Below are 20,008 nucleotides of genomic sequence, written 5' to 3' on the forward strand. Positions count from 1 at the left end.
TTCTCCTTCTGTCTTTCCACAAAAGACAAGAAGCTCTTGGAACAGGATGTAAAAGCAACTCTCCTCAAGGAGCAGGCATCCTGCTTCCAAAGGCAAGAGGCCAGGCAGGCCACAGAGATGACACTCGAGAGACCAAGACCATGATGTTCCTATTTGAAAGCAGAAGCCCAGCAACTGCCCTCCTTCTCCCATGTCCAGGCCTTTAAAGTGGTCTGATAATACATTCCGCTTTTTATCAGTCTTCCTCGCTAGACGTGCCCCTCAGAAGCAGGGGCATACGTCATATGAATCTTTATGGGCTGGGGTTTGGCTCCTAGCAGGACCTCAACAAATGTGTCGTAAATGAGGTGAGTTTTGGGGTTTTTTTGGGGGGGGTTTTGAATAATTTTTTAATTTTTTTATAAACATATAATGTATTATTAGCCCCAGGGGTACAGGTCTGTGAATCGCCAGGTTTACACACTTCACAGCACTCACCATAGCACATACCCTCCCCAATGTCCATAACCCCACCACCTTTTCCCTACCCCCCTACCCCCCCCCGGCAACCCTCAGTTTGTTTTGTGAGATTAAGAGTCTCTTATGGTTTGTCTCCCTCCCAATCCCATCTTGTTTTATTTATTCTTCTCCTACCCCCCAAACCCCCCACATTGCATCTCCACTTTTGAGGGGTTTTTTTTTAGAGATTTATTTATTTATTGCGGGGGAGAGGCAGAAGGAGAGGGAGAGAATCCCAAGCACACTCCCCTCACTGAGCTCAGAGCCTGACAAAGGGCTCGATCCCACGAACCTGAGATCATGACTTGAGCCAAAATCAAGAGTCGGTTGCTTAACCAACTGAGTCCCCAGGCGCTCCTATAAATTGAATTTTTAAAGCAATTATTGAAAGGCAGGTCAATGTTGGAGCAAAGTGACACAAAGGAACCACTCGGAGGAGGTTTGCGGGACATCCCTTCAATCAGGCTCCCTCTTGTACTCTGTATGGTGACCATCTTCAACAAGGACTCAGTTGGGCAGATTTCACACCTTCTTTTTTCCCAGGCCCTCCCAGCCTGGACCCCCAGACCAAAAGACAGATGCTGACGCGGGCTGACGTTTGCTTGGAACCTGAGTGATTGTGCTTTCGAACGAAATCGATGGCAGCGCTTTATCTCACTGATGAAGGTACTTTTAACATCCCCCAGGCCCCAAGCGGGAGCTAAGCACCCTGGAGTGGACAGGAGAGAAGCCTGGGAGGAACCAGGCGCGTGGGTGGCCACAGGTCCAACTCCTGCAGGAGTCTGTCTACAAAAGTGCATTTCTTCCTGCCGCGATGTCATCTCGTGCGGTGGTGACTTTGCTCTGGAAAAGCTGTACCGTATTTCCGTGGGATTAGTGCCCCAATCCAGCGGCTGAAGGCTGAGTGCTGAGCTAAGGGATACGTACATGTGCAAGCATTTGTCGGGCACTTATGATGTGCACATGGTGGTGGAGAATCCAGGGCAAAGGACACAGTCACTAGGGAAAGATCCTGCTTGTATGGCGGAGCGAAGAGGCACCCGGAAGAGCGTAAACAGCATTGGGAAGAATGGGGAGACGTCACGGGCTTTAGAGCCAGGCTGGCTTCCAGGCTCGGCTCCAGGTGCTCTGGACCCGTTCCTCAGCCTCGTCCCGTCTCAGTCTCTTGAAGAGGAAAATGGGAATGATACTCATCATCCTACCGACGACTTCGCAGGGCCACTGCCGAGCCCGGGACGGAGGACGTGTGAAGCTCTGAGGGCAGTTTCTGCCCCTTGGTCGGTGTTCACTGATGTGATGGTTACCACTGGCTATACTGTTAAATGAGATACCGTATATGAAGTGCTAAGCCAGGCCTGGTACTTCTCAAGCACTCAGTAATGCCCTTGTTAGTGTCATTTGCATTTTGAAGTTCTGCATTAGTTATGTCTTGCTGCATGACAAATGCCCCCCCTCCCCCCGATTTCACAGCCTTGTGCAACAACACACACCGATCTCTCCTAGTTTGCTTGGGCCGGGAACCGGGCAGGAGCGTATCACTTCATGGTTCTAGCTCAGAGCCTGTCAAGGACTGGCAGACAAGCTGTGGCTGCTGGAGTCCGCTTCCAAGGTGGCTTGCTCCCCTCTCGCTGTGTCGGCGCTGGTCCTGGGCAGGAGGCTTCCTTTCTTTCCTTACGTGGACCCCTGCCCGAGTGTCCTCACGGCATGGTTGCTGGCTTCCCCTCCAGGGAGTGATCCAAGACAGCGAGGCAGAGACACGGTTGCTGTATCGTGAAACTCTATGCCACCATAACCCACTGGTTACACAGGCCGGCCCTGCTCATCTGGGGAGGGGCTACCCAAGGGTGTGAGTACCAGTAGAGACTCACTGGGGACCATGCTGGAGCCTGGTGACCACACGTCCCCAGCTGTGCGGCAAAGACGTGATTTCCATAGGAGTTCACATGAGAGGGAGAAAAACGGAGTGCTCGGGAACATTTGGATTTTTTTTTTTTTTAAGCTAAATCTTGACCATTTCTTTTTTTCTCATCTTCCTTACTTCTGTTAGCACTTGGGAAGAGAGGACGGTAGGACTCTTACAACCAGAAGGGTGAGAGGGAGGCAGGAAGTATGGAGAAAAGTTGAAAAGGGGTAAACAGGACCTGTGGGAGGGATAGGAAGAGAGAGACTGACATTGGGCATGAACAAAGTCCAGAAACAAAGAGACAGCTGGGCCCCTGAGCCAGGTAAATAGACTGAAACCAGTTGCGGTAGGAAGTCAACGTTAAGGGCAGAAGGCTTTGGCTAAACACATTTTCAAAATGCCTGCAGGCTTGTTTGATGTGGGGGAGCTGAGGCTGGGTGACGGCTTTTTGAAGGTGAAAAAATATTCTCCTCTAAGGGACACTCGCTTCATGCAAGGCTGCCCTGGAGAGGTCAAGGCAATGCCAGGAAATGGACTTTAATAGCTTCCTTCTATCAGGGTGGGAAGCTCCAAGTTGATAAGGAAGTCAGAACCAAGCATCCCACTTGGAGAAGTCTCTCCGGAGGAAGCGTTGGAGGGGGAGATAGTCGGTGTTTACACAGCACACCACGATGTCTACAGTTTATACAAACGGAGCTTGCTCAGGCCTGCAGAAGACAGACCCGCCTGACCTAGAAAAACCCACAGCTGCCGCCCCGCCAGCCCTGGGAGGAAGTGGCTGCCCAGACCAACCCTGCCAGGAGGCTCGGTCCTGCTGGACACATCGGGGGCTGGAGCTCCCTTCCACCATTTGCTTCCATGCTGGCCGCTGCCGTGCTGGGCAGGGCTCTGGCCGTCACTTCATGTCCTAAATGGACATGTCCTAAATGGATCCTTTAGGGATCCCCTTCGTGTCCTAATGGAACCACCTGTTCAACCCGTCCAGTTATCCCCGGCAGCCCCCAGGGAGGCCCTCCTGACCATCCTAAGACATGACTTCAGTCCACTTATCCATACAGGAATAAAACCTAGTATTCGTAGATCTGTGTGGAGGTCCCAAGAGACTTGCCAGCCACGGAGTGTGCTGTGCGCTGAGAGGGGAGGCATGAACTGGTCATTTCTGGATTCGAATCAGCACCAGCTCTTGAGCCTGACCTTGGCAAGAGCATTTTACCGCTCAGAGCTTCGGTTTCCTCATCTGAGAACTGGGGAGGAGGCTAACAGAAAAGGTGCTCTTGGACACTGCCCAGCATCTAGCAATGACCACCACCACACTCTCACTAGGAGTCCATTTTTCTTCCACGCCTCCCGGGCTTCATCTGGGTGTTACAGGGCCCTCCTTCTCAACCCCTTCTTCTTCTTTCAAAACTCTGCTTCCAGCAGCCCCTGGATGGCTTACTCTGTCAAGTGTCTGATTTCAGCTCAAGTCATGATCTCAGGGCCCTGGGATCGAGCCCCGCGTTGGGCTCCACGTTCAGTGGGGAGTCTCCTTCTCCCTCTGTCCCTCCCCCTGTTCGTGTACTCTTGCTGTGTCTCTCAGATAAATAAATAATCTTAAAACAAAACAAAACAAAAAACCCAAAAACTGTACTTCCAAAGAGGCCCCACATGGAGCTCTGTGGCTGGTGAAGATGTTCTAGCTCTCGTGTCGCTGGGCAGCTGTCCCTGCTGCCATCATTTAGCACAGTAATGGCTGGTTGACCAGTTGGCTATGCCCACAGTGAGCTCCTCATGAACACGTTCTCCTTTTGTTCCCCTACAATTAGCACAGGGCCTGGTCCAAGCAGACAACTCCCACCTGTCCGGACAATGTGGTGTCAGGTATGTTTCCTAGTGGCAGGTCAGATCCGACTATGTGCCAGCGGCCCCGGGAGGCTTGCTTTTGACTTGGACCATTGACATTTGGAGACGGGAGATGACAGTAACTCGGTCCATTTGGTGGATTAGGGGGGCCCAGGGACCAGCTTCCTTTCCAGCAGAGCCTTCCCCCTTGCATCTAACAAAACCTGAATTCAAGGTAGAAGTAATGCTTTTCCCAGAGAAGGTGTCCGGTGTACAAAAAAACTAGCCAGGGAAGTGGAAGGTTAGACCTTTCCTCTGACTACTAAGAGGTCCTTAACTCCGCTCCAACATAGACCTCACACCCCAAGGAGTTCCCTAGAGCTAAGGAGTGTCTTCCACAATCTCAGAAACTCTGGGCAAAGTCCAGGGTCACTGTGTGATTCAGAGGGTGGAGTCAGTGTTATAAATTGTACATTTGCCTTAAAAAAAAAAATCCATAAAAAACACAGTCTCCTGGGCCTGGAGTCAGCTACTTTGTCTAAGGGGAATCACTTTCTGATAAGCACCAGCACCCTGGTCCCTTAAGCCTTTCCATGTTAACCCAGTCCCCCAAGCGTGCAGCCCCAAGCCTCCCACCATCTTGCCCCTTTCCTCACCCTTGCCCTGAAGAGCCTCATCGCTTTCTAAGCCCCTAAACTGGGCTTTGAGAAGTCTCTGGAGGGTTCTTCTCTTCACTTGGCCAGCTGCTATCACTGCCCTCCACCACCAAGCTGCTTTCCCTGGCTGCTGACTCTCCCCTCTCCATCCCCTCATGGGAACCAGATGAATCTTCCTAAAACAGTACAAAGGTCACCCACCCCCTCCTTAAAAATACCCCAGTACCAGGTGCCTCAATGGCTCAGTAGGTTAAGCGAGTTTTGATTTCAGTTTTGGTCATGATCTCAGGGTCGTAACATCGAGCCCCACTTGGGCTCCACACTCAGTGGGGGGTCTGCTTGAGATTCTCTCTCTTCCTCTGCCCTTCCTGCCACTTGTGTGCTCCCTCTTTCTAAATAAACACATAAATAAGAAATACAATCTTAAAACAAATACTCCAGTGATTCCTTTTTAGCAGCAGAATAAAATCATAATGTCAAACCCAGGATCCAAACCCTTGACCAGGTTCTGATCAAACTAGTTCCCTTGTTGTCCTGGGCGCACACCAGGGGCATGCCCACCTTGAGGCTGTTCCACCTGCCTGGAATGCTGTTCCTTAATCCTCTCCTTATAACCAGCCATTCAAGGCTTCTGTCTACTTCCCATGGACTGGCCCGGGAAAGAGCCACTAGGTCCGTGTGGCTATTGAGCACTTGAAATGTGGCCTTGAAATGTGGCGAGTGACACTAAGGAATGTCACTTTTAAATTTTATTTAATTTTAATAAATTTAAAGAGTGATACTTGATTCATTTAGGGGGAAATATTTAAGTGTGTTTGGAATCTACTTTTGTGAACCGCTTCTCAACTCTAAATTTTATGACATCTCGATACAAACCGGGTCTCTCTGATGACAATTCAGCCCCTGAATCGAGACTGCCATGAATGTAAAATGCACGCGGGACTTTTAAGACTTTGTACCAAAAAAGAAGAATGTAAGATATCTCTTTAATAATCATTACATCAGGGGCGCCTGGGTGGCTCAGTGGTTTAAGCCGCTGCCTTCGGCTCAGGTCATGATCTCAGGGTCCTGGGATCGAGTCCCGCATCGGGCTCTCTGCTCGGCAGTGAGCCTGCTTCCCTCTCACTCTCTCTGCCTGCCTTTCTGCCTACTTGTGATCTCTCTCTGTCAAATAAATAAATAAAATCTTTAAAAAATAAAAAATAAATAATCATTACATCAGTTACATGTTGAAATGATATTTGGGGCATACTGGGTTTAATAAACCAGATTGTTAAAATCAATTTCACTTTTTAAAAAATTTTTCTAATATGGCTTCTAGAAAATTTAAAATTACATATGTGGCTGGCATTATATTTCTCATAGGCAGCCATGCTCTCCACTCTAGACCCCTGAAGCAATGATCAGTATAATCCATTTAGAACTTAGCATATGTGGACCACCTGAGTGACTCAGCTGGTTAAGTGTCTGACACTTGATTTTGGCTCAGGTCATGATCTCAGTCAGGGTCATGAGATTGAGTAGCTGCCCCCCACCCCCACCTTGGCGTCCGTGCTCAGCAAGAAGTCTGCTTGAGGTTCTCTCTCTCCCTCTGCCCCTCCCCCTGCTTGCTCTAAAGAAATAGATCGATAGACAAATAAAATCTTTTTAAAAAGTGTTTTTAAAAACTTAGCATATGCAGGGTGCCTGGGCGGCTCGGTGAGGTAAGCCTCTGCCTTCTGCTCAGGTCATGATCCCAGAAGGATCGAGCCCCACATTGGGCTCTCCGCTCAGCGGGGAGCCTGCTTCCCTTCCTCTCTCTCTGCCTGCCTCTCTGCCTACTTGTGATCTCTGTTTGTCAAGTAAATAAATAAAATCTTTAAAAAACAAAAACAAAAAAACTTAGCTTATGTAACTTTGCATTAAAAAAAAAATCTCTACATGACACAATCCTTTTAACTGCTTTTAACCCCCAATGCCTCTCAGCAAATGCTACTATTATGGGACAGCTATTTGGGACTGAGTACTTTGCTACGTGCTTTGCATATTTTATGGCACTCCATTCCCCCAGCAAGCCAGGGAGGTGTGGGCATAATTGGCCCCATGTTTTAGATAAGGGAAACGAAGCTCAGGGAGTTTATGCAGTTCATGCCAGGATCCTGATGATAGATACAAGAGAGTGCCGAGTTGGGATTTAGAACCCACACCTGTCCAATTCTCGCTGAGGTTCTTTGTGACCCCAGCTCATGCCTAACGAGAATGGGCACCCACTAAGTATCTACTGTTGCTCAAGTTCAAGTTCCTCACTGACAGTTTCACGCACTGTCCTGCTTGCCCCCTCTGTAAGCAGGCTATGTGGCTGGCATCCAACATGTGATGGTGTGTCCCGATCACCCCACCCCCCACACACCCTCCAGCTAGTTCCAGTCACTCAGTAGCCCATACTGTGATATTATCTAGCCTCCAAGTTAGCGCAGTGTGTAGCAAAGCCCAGGTCCTTGGTGCCTACAAGTCGGTCTGAGCCAGAGGTACCTGCCCTACTCCGTGTATAGATCCCTCCGTGTATAGATGCCACCAGATGGTGGCATACTCATTTAAATTACGTACATTTAGCAAGCCCTCAGGATATGACACCCTAGGTGTTGAAGATACTGGATAAGTTAGCTGTGTCCTTTGCCTCAAAGAGCTCACATTCTTAAGCAGTACACGAGGGAGGGACAATTACAGCGTCACGCGTGCTGTGATGGGATGAAGCAAGGATGCTGCAGGACCAACGGGGCCAGGTACTTCCTTTGAACCAAGCTGGGGAGGGAAAGAGGGGAAGGAAGGGCTGGGAGGAGTAAGGAAGAAAGGATAGGGCAAGTGGAGGGAGGGCACAGAAGGAGGGGAAGCCGGAAGGAAAGGAGCTGGGGAAAGAAGGATGGGAGATAGAGGAAGATAGTCTGGAAACCCAAACAGGGAGAACTTCCGGTGTTTTTCACCACCGCTGGCCAAGCTAGAAACACGGCTGGTACTGTTAGGAAGGGATGAAATTTACCAAGAGAGTCATTTGTCAAAAGAAACATCTCCCTAGGAAAATGCTATTATTCCATGACGGGGTTATACTGGGGGTTTGTCAGAAGGCTTTTCGGAAACATTTCCCAGCCAGCTGTCAATAAAGTATTATTTGCTCCCTAATTTGTGGAGAAGGTTAAATCATGAAGAATAGGGACATGGAGGAACAAATCTTTTGGGGACCCAAGACAACAATGGAGGTCTATAGTTCGTTCAGATTTTCCATCAGAATTCATTGCGCCTTCCCCCTTGTGAGCCTATTGGGTCAAATATGTTTGTCCCAGGAGAAGTTAAATAGCCCCCAAACCCAATGCCTTAATTGTTGTAACAAATTAGCAAAGACTCTGTGTGATTCTTGGAGAGAAAACTGCCTAAGGCAAAAGGTGTTAGTTTTTCTAAATCGAAGCCCCTGGCCCTTTCTGCCCTCCAAAATATACCAGTTCCTAAATTACAGAGGATGAGTTTTGCCTTAAGGGCATCACCCCTGGCCTGGGGGAGTCCTGCAGAGCAGCCTCCCCTCTTGGAGCTGGGTTTAACTTCTAGGGGGTAACTTCCTTTGCTTTCCCTGAGGACCTTAGCAGACATTTGGGGTGAAGGAACACCTGAGGACTGGTCCAAAATGCATTCATTGTGTATCTCCTAGTCCATAAAGTACTCATTGACTTCTTGCCCAGAGTGGCCTTGGGAAGGGCAGTGATGACCCGAAATTTAGCGAAATCTGGGTTTCTACCAGAAAGGCATAAAAGTTCCCAACCAAGGACTGGCTCGGGAAAGACTTAAATGCAGTGTTTCAGCCATTATCTCTGCAGGGATCCACTTCAAGATTCTGGGAAATTGACCGTTTCTGAGGTTGAATTTAGGTCCTGTGGCTATAAGATGGGGGCAATTTAGATATGATCTCGTTATATTCCCCAGATCTCATTATATGTCCCTGCTCTGCCTATGGTTTAGGGGGTCCTGGACTGGCTCTGTCCTGGTGCTGTCCCTACTTATAGGGTAAGACTAAGGGACCCACCCAGAGCCTGTGCTTCTCCCAGAATAAAAGCCAGGTACCCAGGGTCCCAAACTACCTTATCCAGGCAGGCCAAGTCTGTTTCCCTGAATATGGGTCTGTCCTAAGGGGTGATGACACCACAGGTGTGCCCATATCTAGGCCCCCGGCTGTCCAGGGGTGTCTGTTGGTGGGGGTGTGATCAGTGCACAGGTCTATACCCACAGGCATGTCCATGAGACATCCCTCATCATCCATAACCTTCATGACATAGACCCCAGTTCGTGGATCGGACAGCTAAACTCTTAGATAGAAAGAACCGTGGTGACATTGACCACAAGGCCTGCTCTGTCATTTCATGTAACTCCCCCCAAAACCTCTAAGATGATTTTGTCCATTTTACAGATTGGAAAATGAAGCCTGTGCTCTTATTGGACTGTGCCAACAATCTCCACTTGAACCTCTGCTCTCCTAGCTGATCCCTTACACTCTCAGTACTGATGGAAACTAATAAAGCCTGCCCCTCTTCAGAGTTCAAATGTGGGGGACAACCCCTCATATACGTGTATTTTCTCGTTCTTGTAGTAGTAGATTCTTTTGACCAGAAAGAGATCCTGTTGGGGGAGACACAGAAACTGCCACAGGCGAACCTGTGCAGAAGGGATGCTCTTAAACTCAGAAGGAAGAGCTCATGAAAGATGGGGAGACCCTTTGGACCAGGACAACATTCCTAACCCTCCAAAGCATTCCTAAAGAAGTTTCAATGCTCCTTCCTCCAACAGCCTAAAACTGAAACTCTCGTTTCCTGGCATCACCCTCCCATAGCCAGGAGAAAGCTAATTACTAAATCAAGAGACAGGAACCTTGGTGACACAGCTTCTGTTTCTAGACCTTCAATTCTGTGATTTTGACTCAGCAGCTGCCTTTCCCTGAATCCTCCCATGAGCTAGCCCTGCTTTCCTTAGCAGCTGACACAGGAGTTTGGAGACAGAGGCTTGGGTGACATTATTTGCATCAGGTGCCAGGCTACCTGGCTAGCCAGCTGGCCAGGAGCATGGTTTCTGGAAACAGCATGTCCAAGCATGCACTCCAGGATTCTGAGGGAAAGAAAACTGCTTCCACCCAGTTGGGGTCAGAAAATGTTAAGATGCAGGAAGAAATTGAGACTTTGCAGCCTTCAGCCTCTCTGGAGAAACAGAACTCACGTTCAAGGTACCTGTTTCTGGCAAGGGGCAGTCCATTTACAGGCGATAGAACTAAAAAATAGCCCTTGTCTTTAAAAGCTCTGAGGGGAACTAAAGGAGAAGGACTGGGCAGGATGTTTTGCGTTTCTCAGAAAGAATCTCAGATTTACAGGCAAAGCTTTTTGTTAGTGTCATATAAATAGACTGCCCATAAATGAGTCCGGGGCAGCCAGCAAGGTGTAAGAATTTCTATGGGTGCTGGCTTGTGTCTTGAAGACAGCACGGGCTTCTGACTTCAGATAAGCCGAGTAAGGTCACAGCTGGTCACCAGCAGTTCGGGGATCTTTCTCACAGGCTGAGAAAAATACAACCGGTAATTAAAGTCATGTTTTCCACTAATAACAACAACAACAACAACAACAACAAAAAACCCCACCAACAATGCAATTCCACATGCCTCGTTTCACACAAAACTTTCCACATGAGAGACACATTTCATCACCCAAGAAAGTCGCCTCTTTGTATCTAACTCACGTTAAGGGAACATCTGGGGTTTTACGCATCATGTAAATATTGCCATAAGCTTGGCTCCTCTTTTCTAATTTCTACATCAGCCACCTGGAACATTTGACAAACCAGGGGCTGATCTCAAAGTATGGAACATCTTACCAGAATCAGCCGAAGAGCTGGTGAACTTCAAGATGACAGCCAGCTGCAAAAAGGCTGCAGAAATCGACCGACCGACCAACCAGCCCACCAGACTATTGGACTCTGTGTGCTTCATGGTTAAGCACAGTTAGTCACTACTTGTTTTTTAAGTCTGGACATCCGGGGCACTAGCGCAATTGTGGCCTATCGGAAGGAGCACTGGACTCAGAGTCAAAAGAGGGTCATTCCTGGTTCGGGTTCTGCAGGCTGGCCTGGCTGAATGAGGCTTAGAGTGCGTCACTTTTCTTCCCGTCAGCCTCCCAGTGTGAGACAGGAGGGGAGTGAGGGTGATACTGGGTGTTCCTAGTCAGGCTATTGTGAGCAGAGAAGGAGATAAAAATGGATCAAAGTGCTTTGGGGTGTTTCAAACATTACACACATATAAGGGATTTGTGTAGCAGAAGGGCTAGGGAATCCCCTTCTTTTTCTAGTATGGGAAAGGAAGATATGAAAAACCTATGCCTGTTTTATGTGTAAGAAATAATTAGAATCGACCTATTTTATATTACTGAGGAGGCCAAATGGAATTGTATGGCAAGAATGTTGGAGGTGTTGTTATCTTTATTAGAAAATTAGCACAAGGTTTAACCACCAAGTTACATGACTGATTTTTAAATAGATATACCTAGATGGGTGGTATCCTTTCCTGAGTGGTGAATAGTTACTTGGACAGGGGAATCACTTACTTAAATTAATTTTCCATCATTCCAAAAAAAAGTTTTTTTAACTCCTCTTTTGGAGTTATTCCTAGAGCTTCTGGCATATTCTTTTGAATATGTCTGAGGGTGAGAAATTCTTGTCCTTTCTGGATAATAGTGATTTTTGTAAATAGCCCCAATGTATTTGGCATGAAGGTTGGTAAATGAGCTAAATAATGCCATTGTTGTAAATCGTAAAAAAAAAAAAAAAAAAAAAAAAGCTATGACTATAAGATAGGAAGCCTGTCTTTCAGTTTCAACAGGAGAGTGGCTAGTGGTTGGTTTCAAAAATTGGCAGTATTGGGGCACCTGGGTGGCTCAGTGGGTTAAAGCCTCTGCCTTTGGCTCAGGTCATGGTCCCAGGGTCCTGGAATCGAGCCCCGCATCGGGCTCTCTGCTCAGCAGGGAGCCTGCTTCCTCCTCTCTCTCTCTGCCTGCCTCTCTGCCTACTTGTGATCTCTCTCTCTGTCAAATAAATAAATAAAATCTTAAAAAAAATTGGCAGTATTGCTGGAAAGGGCTGGTATCCTTCTCCAAGTGACCATGTCAGAGAAGAGAAGCCACTGAGAAATGTGTTTCTACATTTTTAGTCACACCTTCACTATTTATCTTTTAAGACTGTTTGCCACCAGACCTTGGGTTTCCAGAAGGAATAGAGCATTGCACCAAATCAACCATTGGATGATTTTATCACAGCTCCTCAGGGCATCTGAACCCCTTACCTGCACATGGATCGATGTGCTAGCAACAGATGACCACAGAGACAGATGTTTCCAAAGAATTAACATCTGGCTGTACTGGAAATAGAGTACCCAGCAGATTCAATTCTAACCAGTAGACTCTGTACTCCCTTAGAAAGTTTGGATTTTCTTTTTCAGTTACGAAACAATCTATCCGGAAATTGAAATATCACTGATATCATTACAATGTAACCTGAAGCAGCTGTTAGAGTACACTTCCTTCAGGTAGAGATCACTTACCTTGTTAGATTAAAACAAACAAAATCACACGTTCATTCATTGGCTAGCTGTGAGTGCTTTACTGTTACATGATGCCTTTTCTTTTATAGAAAATATTATTTTCCCCACCTCATTTTTTATTGTGTAAAATTCACATAACATCAAATTCATTGTTTGACCATTTTACTATTTTTTTTTTTTTTTACAGATTTATGTATTTATTTGACAGACAGAGATCACAAGTGGGTAGAGAGGCAGGCAGAGAGGGAGGAGGAAGCAGGCTCCCTGCCGAGCAGCAAGCCCAATGCGGGGCTCCATCCCTGGACCCTGGGATCATGACCTGAGCAGAAGGCAGAGGTTTTAACCCACTGAGCCAGCCAGGCACCCATTTGACCGTTTTAAAGTATACAATTCAGGGCATTTAGTACATGCACGATGTTCTGCAACCATCACAATGTCTAGTTCCTAAACATTTTCATCACCCCACAAGGAAACCCTGTCCCCATAAGCAGTCACTCCCCGTTCTTCCCTCTTTCTAGCTCCTGGCAGCTACTGGTCCACTGTTACTATGGATTTGTCTGTTCTGGACATTTCCTATAAATGGAACCTTACAATATCTGGCTTTTTCCACTTAGCATAATGTCTTCAGGGTTCATCCATATTATAGCATCTGTCCAGCAGTATCCCGTTTCTTTTTCTGGCAAATAATTCCATTTTATGGATATACCACATTTTGTGTATCCCTTCATCCATTGATGGATATATGGGGTGTTTTCATCTTTTGGCTATTCTGAATGATGCTGCCATAAACATGGGTATACGATTTTTGGTCTGAATACCTATTTTCAATTATTTTTTATATATACCTATGAGTAAAATTACTGGCTCATATGGCAGGTCTATGTTTAAGTTTCTCAGGAACCCCAAACCTCTAACCCACTTTCATTCTTATAACTTCAAGGTGGACTTGATTATCAGACAGAAGCAGTGGGACTGCTCTAACCAAACCTCAGGCTGGGCCCAAAGGGGTCTATTTTTCAGAAACACCGACTACAGCAGCTAGGTCTGATCTGAGTCAACCTTGTTCCAGCACAAGGTTACACGCTGGGCTTTGAAGAGCTTTCGCTGCTGCTCTGCGTGTCACAACATGAACCGGCCAGGCAGGAAAACCTTCCTGCCTCCTGGGCATCCTTGGTTCTCCATTATGCTGCACACACTTTTGGACAAAGAAAAAAAAATATGTTCCCTGCCTAACTTACAGGCATCCCTCCTGATTTTGCAGAAGAGCTCAGATTCGCATCTGGAGTCCACGTAGAAATGGTGTGTGGGGGCCAAACCCGCTCTCCGGTTGTGGGCAGATGTTGGAGAATGGGGCCTCCTGAACACAAGTGAGACTCTAGAGAGATTTTCCATCCAGGGTCAGGCTTTTACCATACATTTTGTGTGAAGGCACCACCCCGTGATTCTGACCCTATCCGTCCATAGATACTGGAGCTGGACCTACCCTGCTTTGTGTATTGTGGATTTTCCACCTCTGGGATCCGCCAGGACAACAGGAGATAATCCTACTACAGCCATTGTTCGTTGCAGCCTAGTTACTGAGTCACGAGGCTTCTCAGCCATTAAGCCAACATGACTGTAGACTGGTACTGATTTTTTTTTTTTTTTCCATTTAAACCTGTCATGGGCCAACTCAGAGCGCTGACCTCTTACCTCAGCTCCCCAACACATAGGCAGCTTTGGAGTCACGGAGGCCCAAATCAAGGAGCACTGCGGTACAGAAGAGAGAGAAACCAAAACGGCTGTTTCCACCTGCAACTAAATACCGAGAATAAAGAAGTTGGCTTCTGGGGTCCTTGCTACACAGTCTATTAATCCAGCTGTTACTTGTCCCTGGTCTCCTAGCAGCCCTTTCAGGTATCCTGGCCTGAATCTGCTCTTAGGGCAGAAAAAAAGTCCCTTGGCTGGTCACATCCTCTGTAATCTGGCAGGAAACCGAAAATTTGCTTGCTCCGGTCCTCAGTCTGTTTGCTTATCTGCTTGCTTCCTTGTAGGGAAGAGTCTGCTTCAGTGTCCGGTTTAGGGGGATTTTCACCATGACCTCACCCTCCGCAGCCACACCATCCACTGACTTCACAGTGCGACAACTCGAGTGGGAATCCACATTAATGAGACATCAACCGCCCCTCCTCGCGTGTCTCCCCTGAGAGTCTTTTGCAGGGTCGGCAAAAAGGGGGCTGGGGGGTTGATGACGTCTGGGTATCACTCCGGGCTTGGGAGAGCAGGATGTCCGAGAAACCACCTTCAGAAAATGCACTAAAACCTTCCAGACTCGCGCCCGCGGTCTGAACACCGCTCGCCGCAAGGGGTGGAAATTAGGCGCGCGAAGGGTGACAGGAGGCGGCGGGCACGTAACCCAGGGGTAAGAGCGTGGATAGCGGTAGGAGAGCCCAAAGGGCAGTGTCTGGGACCTGGTCTCGGGCCTCCAGGATTCCGGGAAAAGGCTTCTGCCCGTCAGTGAGGGCAGCTAATTAAAGGGAAACAGAAAGTTGGGCTCCGCCAGCGCGCGCCCAGACGGGCCGGAGACCACGTGACCGTTCCCAACTGCCCCCACCCCCGCGCGCGCCGGGCTCGAGCGCGACCGGTGAAGGCCGGGGAGGCTGGAAAGCTGCCTCGGCGTGCGTGCGCGCTCCCGGGAGGCGGCGGGCGCGCGCACGCCCGGGGGCCACCGCCCCTCCTGGGCCCGCCCTCCTTCCCTCCCTCCCCGGCTCGCCCGGCCCGCCCTGCCCGGCCCGCCCTGCGAGTCACCTCGCTGGTTCCCTCCCTCTGCGGGCGCGCTCCGGCCATCGCAGCGCTCCCCGCCCTCGAGCCTCGTTGCAGGAGCCGCCCGCCGCCCGAGGAGGAGGTGGAGGGAACCGGAGGGGCCCGCCGAGGCGGCGGCGGCGGCGGCAAGATGGCGGACTTCCTGCCGTCGCGGTCCGTGCTGTCCGTGTGCTTCCCCGGCTGCGTGCTGACGAGCGGCGAGGCCGAGCAGCAGCGCAAGTCCAAGGAGATCGACAAATGCCTGTCCCGGGAGAAGACCTATGTGAAGCGGCTCGTGAAGATCCTGCTGCTGGGCGCGGGCGAGAGCGGCAAGTCCACCTTCCTGAAGCAGATGCGGATCATCCACGGGCAGGACTTCGACCAGCGCGCGCGCGAGGAGTTCCGCCCCACCATCTACAGCAACGTGATTAAAGGTGCCGGGCGGGGGTCGCGCGGAGACCGTGGGGCCGGGCCGGGCCGGGCCGGGCCGGGTGGGGGGGCGGAGGCGGCCGGCGCGGGGCCGGGCACCGCCCTCGTTCGCTCCTGTCCCTGGCGGAGGACCCGGGCCGGCGGGCGGGCGGGCGGGAAGGGGGCGCGCCCCGGGCGTCGGTCCTGCTTGCGCGAGGAGCCCTTGCGCCCTCGGGGAGAGGATGCCCGGGGGCGCCCCGCTTTCCCCCTTGCCGTTCGAGAGGGGGTCACGGGTAGTCCCCCACCTCACCCCCCGCCGCTGGCCTCGTCCCCTCCGAGAGGGAAGTGAGGCGAGCCGGGCTTCTCGGGGTGCTGGGTGATCGCGCCTGCCTTCCTCCAGACGAGGCCAGATGACCCAAGAGCCAACCCCGGACCCACACCCCCATCCGCCGGCCCGGCGCTGCCTGCCCAACCTCGCCGCCCCGGGTGGGTGACCCGAGTCACATGGGGTCGGGGCTGCTCCCAACTCCCTGCTTCTTTGGCCGCCTCTTAAGCAAGGGAGTCCTGGAACCGTCTCAATAAGGAAACTTTTTTGCCTGAGACTTGTCAAGGGCGAAGGGTGACAGACAGTTCCTGGGCCCTTTTGGGCAAAGATAACGCAACTTCAGGGAGTCCTGTGTACTGGGCTGGCATCAGGAAAGAGTAGACCCATACAGTTAGTCTGAAAAAATTAGCATCAGTGGTTTTTCGCCCCCTTGTCACGGTTGGGCAGGATGTTTTGCCTGCAATCACTATGCAGCACGTTCCTCTCTCCTTTTTGCTTAATAACTGGGGTGGGGGGGGTACTACCACTTGCTCTCCTATTTAAATGAAGTCGTGCTTTGGTATAAACAATCTTTGGCCTAAAAAGTGATGCGGAGGGACACCTGGGTGGCTCAGTGGGTTAAGCCTCTGCCTTCAGCTCAGGTCATGATCTCAGGGTCCTGGGATCGAGTCCCGCATGGGGCTCTCTGCTCTCGCTCATTTTTCTTAGTACCAAACATTTTCTAGTTTGAAGAGGCATTTTGACACATTTGAGATACAGAGCCTGGTACTTCAGGTGCCTCAGGAAGCCACCGTCTGGGTAGCAGTTCTCCAGGGGTTTGCTACAGATTTCAGCACATTTGCCAGCAGCGTTTCTTTAAGTGGGATTTTTTTGTTCAGGAAGTTCTTAAGCAACTCCTTCTCATCACCTTTTTTTTTTTCCCTCCCAGAACTGAGTTGAGGAAAAATATCCACCACCCCCGACACCCCACGACGGGGTGGGGGTTGTGGGGTAATTAGAAGAGCACTAGGCCAGGAGCTCACCGATGACAGCCAGCCGCTCTGAGCCCTGGTGTTGCTGCAGTTAGGCTATATAAAACAGTTGTGTTTTTCCCATCCTACTGTTGAGCACAGAACTAATTAAGGTCTCTTTCAAGGATTAGGGCTCCGCCTTGCCAGTCCTTAATTGAAAGTACCTTTTATCCTGATGCCGCTGAACTTAAGGAGTCATGTCAATGAATAGGGTTAGCATGTTAACTGATTATGAGCCAGGTAAACCCCTGGTCCTTATTGTGCACTGGGTCCTAAGTGTGATCTACTTTGAGCAGTGGCTGTGAGATGAAATAAGTCACTAGACATCTACTTTTTTGAGTTGGCATGATCGGAACATTGACAGCAAAATGTTATCCAGACAATTGACTGAGTAGTCATGTGACTGTTAATTAAGATGGACCAAAGATAACAGTTCAGTGATTAGAAATCCTGGGTTTGGGTTAAGCTCTGTGAGTTGAATTCTATTTCTGTGTACTTTTTGCAGTTGCTCTTCCTCCCTGCTGGGGAAATCTAAGGCTTTCCTGTGACTTACACTGACTAGACGGTTGGTTTGGGAGTTTTTGAGTTTCAAATGGGTTCTTAGAAGACTTGGTGTTGGGGTGCCTGGGTGGCTTAATCTCTGACTCGATTTTCGGCTCAGCTCATGATCTCTGTTGTGAGATCTAGCCCTGCATCAGGCTCCACATTCAGCTTGGAGTCTGCTTGGGATTCTCTCCCACCCTCCCCCTTTGCTCCTCTGCTCCTGTGTATCTCTTTCATAAATAAAATCTTAATAAAAAAAAAGACCACTCGATATTGCGTTACAGCCGGGTGCTGCTCAGGGAGCAGACGAACTCAGAGTGATAATGTTTGACTCTTGGCATTTCATAAATGTCTTTGAGGGGCTCAGAAAATCTTAGCTGCAGCTGTTTTTTTCAGAGCTTGGAAGTTGGCCTGTGCAGCATGATTTCTTTATCCTTTACTGGTTTTGGTTCTCTTGTGACTACCTTCTTTTTTTTTTTTTAAGATTTTATTTATTTATTTGACAGAGAGAGCACAAGCAGGGGGAGCAGCAGGCAGAGGGAGAGAGAGAAGTAGGCTCCCAGCCGAGCAAGGAGCCTGATTTGGGACTCTATCCCAGGACCCTGGGATCATGACCCGAGCCAAAGGCAGTGGCTTGACCAACTGAGCCACCCAGGCATCCCGTGACTACCTTCTACTAAAAGTTTATAAAAAGTTATTTTATAAATTAGAACATTTTCAAAATCGTTCAAAAAGAGCAATTGTGTTAATAGTATTTGCTTTTCAAGGCTCTAATCTTATGACTGTGAACAAGTGTTAGTTTTTTTTAAGCTCTGAGAAGTTAGGGGTGTTTATGTCAGTGTTGGTCTCCAGTTTGGGAGGAGGTGGGCCTGGAGGAGGCAAGAAGCTTCAGAAGGTGATAATGGAATAGAGCCAGTGAGAATATCTGATGACTCCTAGCACACCTTTCTCTTTCTTTCCCCACAAAGGTATGAGGGTGCTGGTAGACGCTCGAGAGAAGCTTCATATTCCGTGGGGAGATAACTCAAACCAAGTCAGCGGAGACAAGATGATGGCGTTTGACACCCGGTCTCCCATGGCGTCCCAGGGAATGGTGGAAACTCAAGTTTTTTTGCAATACCTCCCTGTTATAAGAGCATTGTGGGCAGACAGTGGTATACAGAATGCTTATGACCGGCGTCGAGAGTTTCAACTGGTAAGAGATTTGTTCTTATACATTGTTGTCATTTTATTTTAATACCATTTACCGGTAACTGGTTCTAACGTACCTTTTTTCACTGACTTCCACATTGAAATGTATCTATCCAGAATTTTAGCCTCAGAAATTTGGATTGCTATATAGATGAGCTTCTTTCTGAAGCAAGATAAAAATAAGGTAAACCCCTGAGATTTGGTGAAACAGTCATGTGTAATTGGTCATTATTCCTTTTTGTGAGATGATAGTGATTTTCTTAGGTACTTTCTCCTAATTTTATTCTACTTTTGAAAACAATTTCCTCCTAATTGTAGCAACAATATTCATCCTTCTGAAAAATCGGTCTTTTGTTCTCAGACTGCGAGACCTCGTTGCTCAGATGTGTCATCTGTGTGGCCTTTTGATGTACTCGTTTTATGATTCAGATTAATTTATAAAGAGATTAAAGTCCTCGATAACATTTAAGTCATTGTTGCATGCTGTGTGTGTGTTTTTCTGAGGTTTCTAAGCACATTTTGCAAAACGCTGCTTCTTTAGAAGCAAAATAATCTTAGACTACTGTAACATTTATAGCCGTTACACAGCGCTGTGGAGAGGGTGGGAGAAGAAAAGGATCTGATCTAGGTTAAAGATACACAAATAATGATTGAAATCGATTTTTTTTAAAATCAAGTGTTTTGCAGTTTAATTGTGAATGCTTTGATTGTATTCTGGGTTTTATTTGCCGAAGACCGGAAAGGTCCCAGGAATGATAACAATCTAGACTGTATGCAGTTTGGAGGTAGTTCAGATTGGAAGTGTTTTACTGTAATATGATCCCAAAGAAGTGACAGTTGAAAGTAAAACTGCTTAGAAAGTTGTTTGATGATGTCATTGGCATTAAAGTGATCCACACTTATGGGTGTGGCTACAGAATGATACACAGCCGGCAGTCTTTGCTGTTACAGTTTGTACTCAGAAGCGTCTTGGTTGTTAAAAGTTCTAGAACCATGTTCATGACGGCTTTTTATAAAGCTGAGTTTTGGATCTTTACTTTCTCTGCATTATGGCTCTCACGGGTGCCGTACAGCGGTAGCTGCTGGTTACCTACTGTCTTGTATAGTTTTCCTCTTGGGTGTGTGTATCTTGTCAGGTACGTTGTCCATTAACGAAAGGGAAAGACTATATCTCATGTTATTATTAAAATCAAATCGTTGGCAGCATTATATTGACAATTACGAATTTAACTTGACACGTGATCTCCATCCAGTTCTTAGATTCATGGTTAATTTTTG

General features: G+C 48.4%; 1 protein-coding gene across 1 annotated transcript in view; it reads left to right on the forward strand.

Annotated features, from left to right (window-relative positions):
* The first annotated feature begins 14,828 nt into the window (after window positions 1-14,828).
* Window positions 14,829-20,008, forward strand: part of GNA13 (G protein subunit alpha 13) — a 40,171-nt gene continuing 34,991 nt past the window's right edge. The window contains exons 1-2 of the mRNA XM_045984389.1: window positions 14,829-15,687; window positions 18,508-18,734. Coding sequence (XP_045840345.1) covers window positions 15,405-15,687; window positions 18,508-18,734 — 510 coding nt within the window. The 5' untranslated portion in view covers window positions 14,829-15,404. The remainder of the gene's footprint in view (window positions 15,688-18,507; window positions 18,735-20,008) is intronic.

Source organism: Meles meles, chromosome 18 (assembly GCF_922984935.1).
Source record: "Meles meles chromosome 18, mMelMel3.1 paternal haplotype, whole genome shotgun sequence".
NCBI classification, from domain to species: domain Eukaryota; kingdom Metazoa; phylum Chordata; class Mammalia; order Carnivora; family Mustelidae; genus Meles; species Meles meles.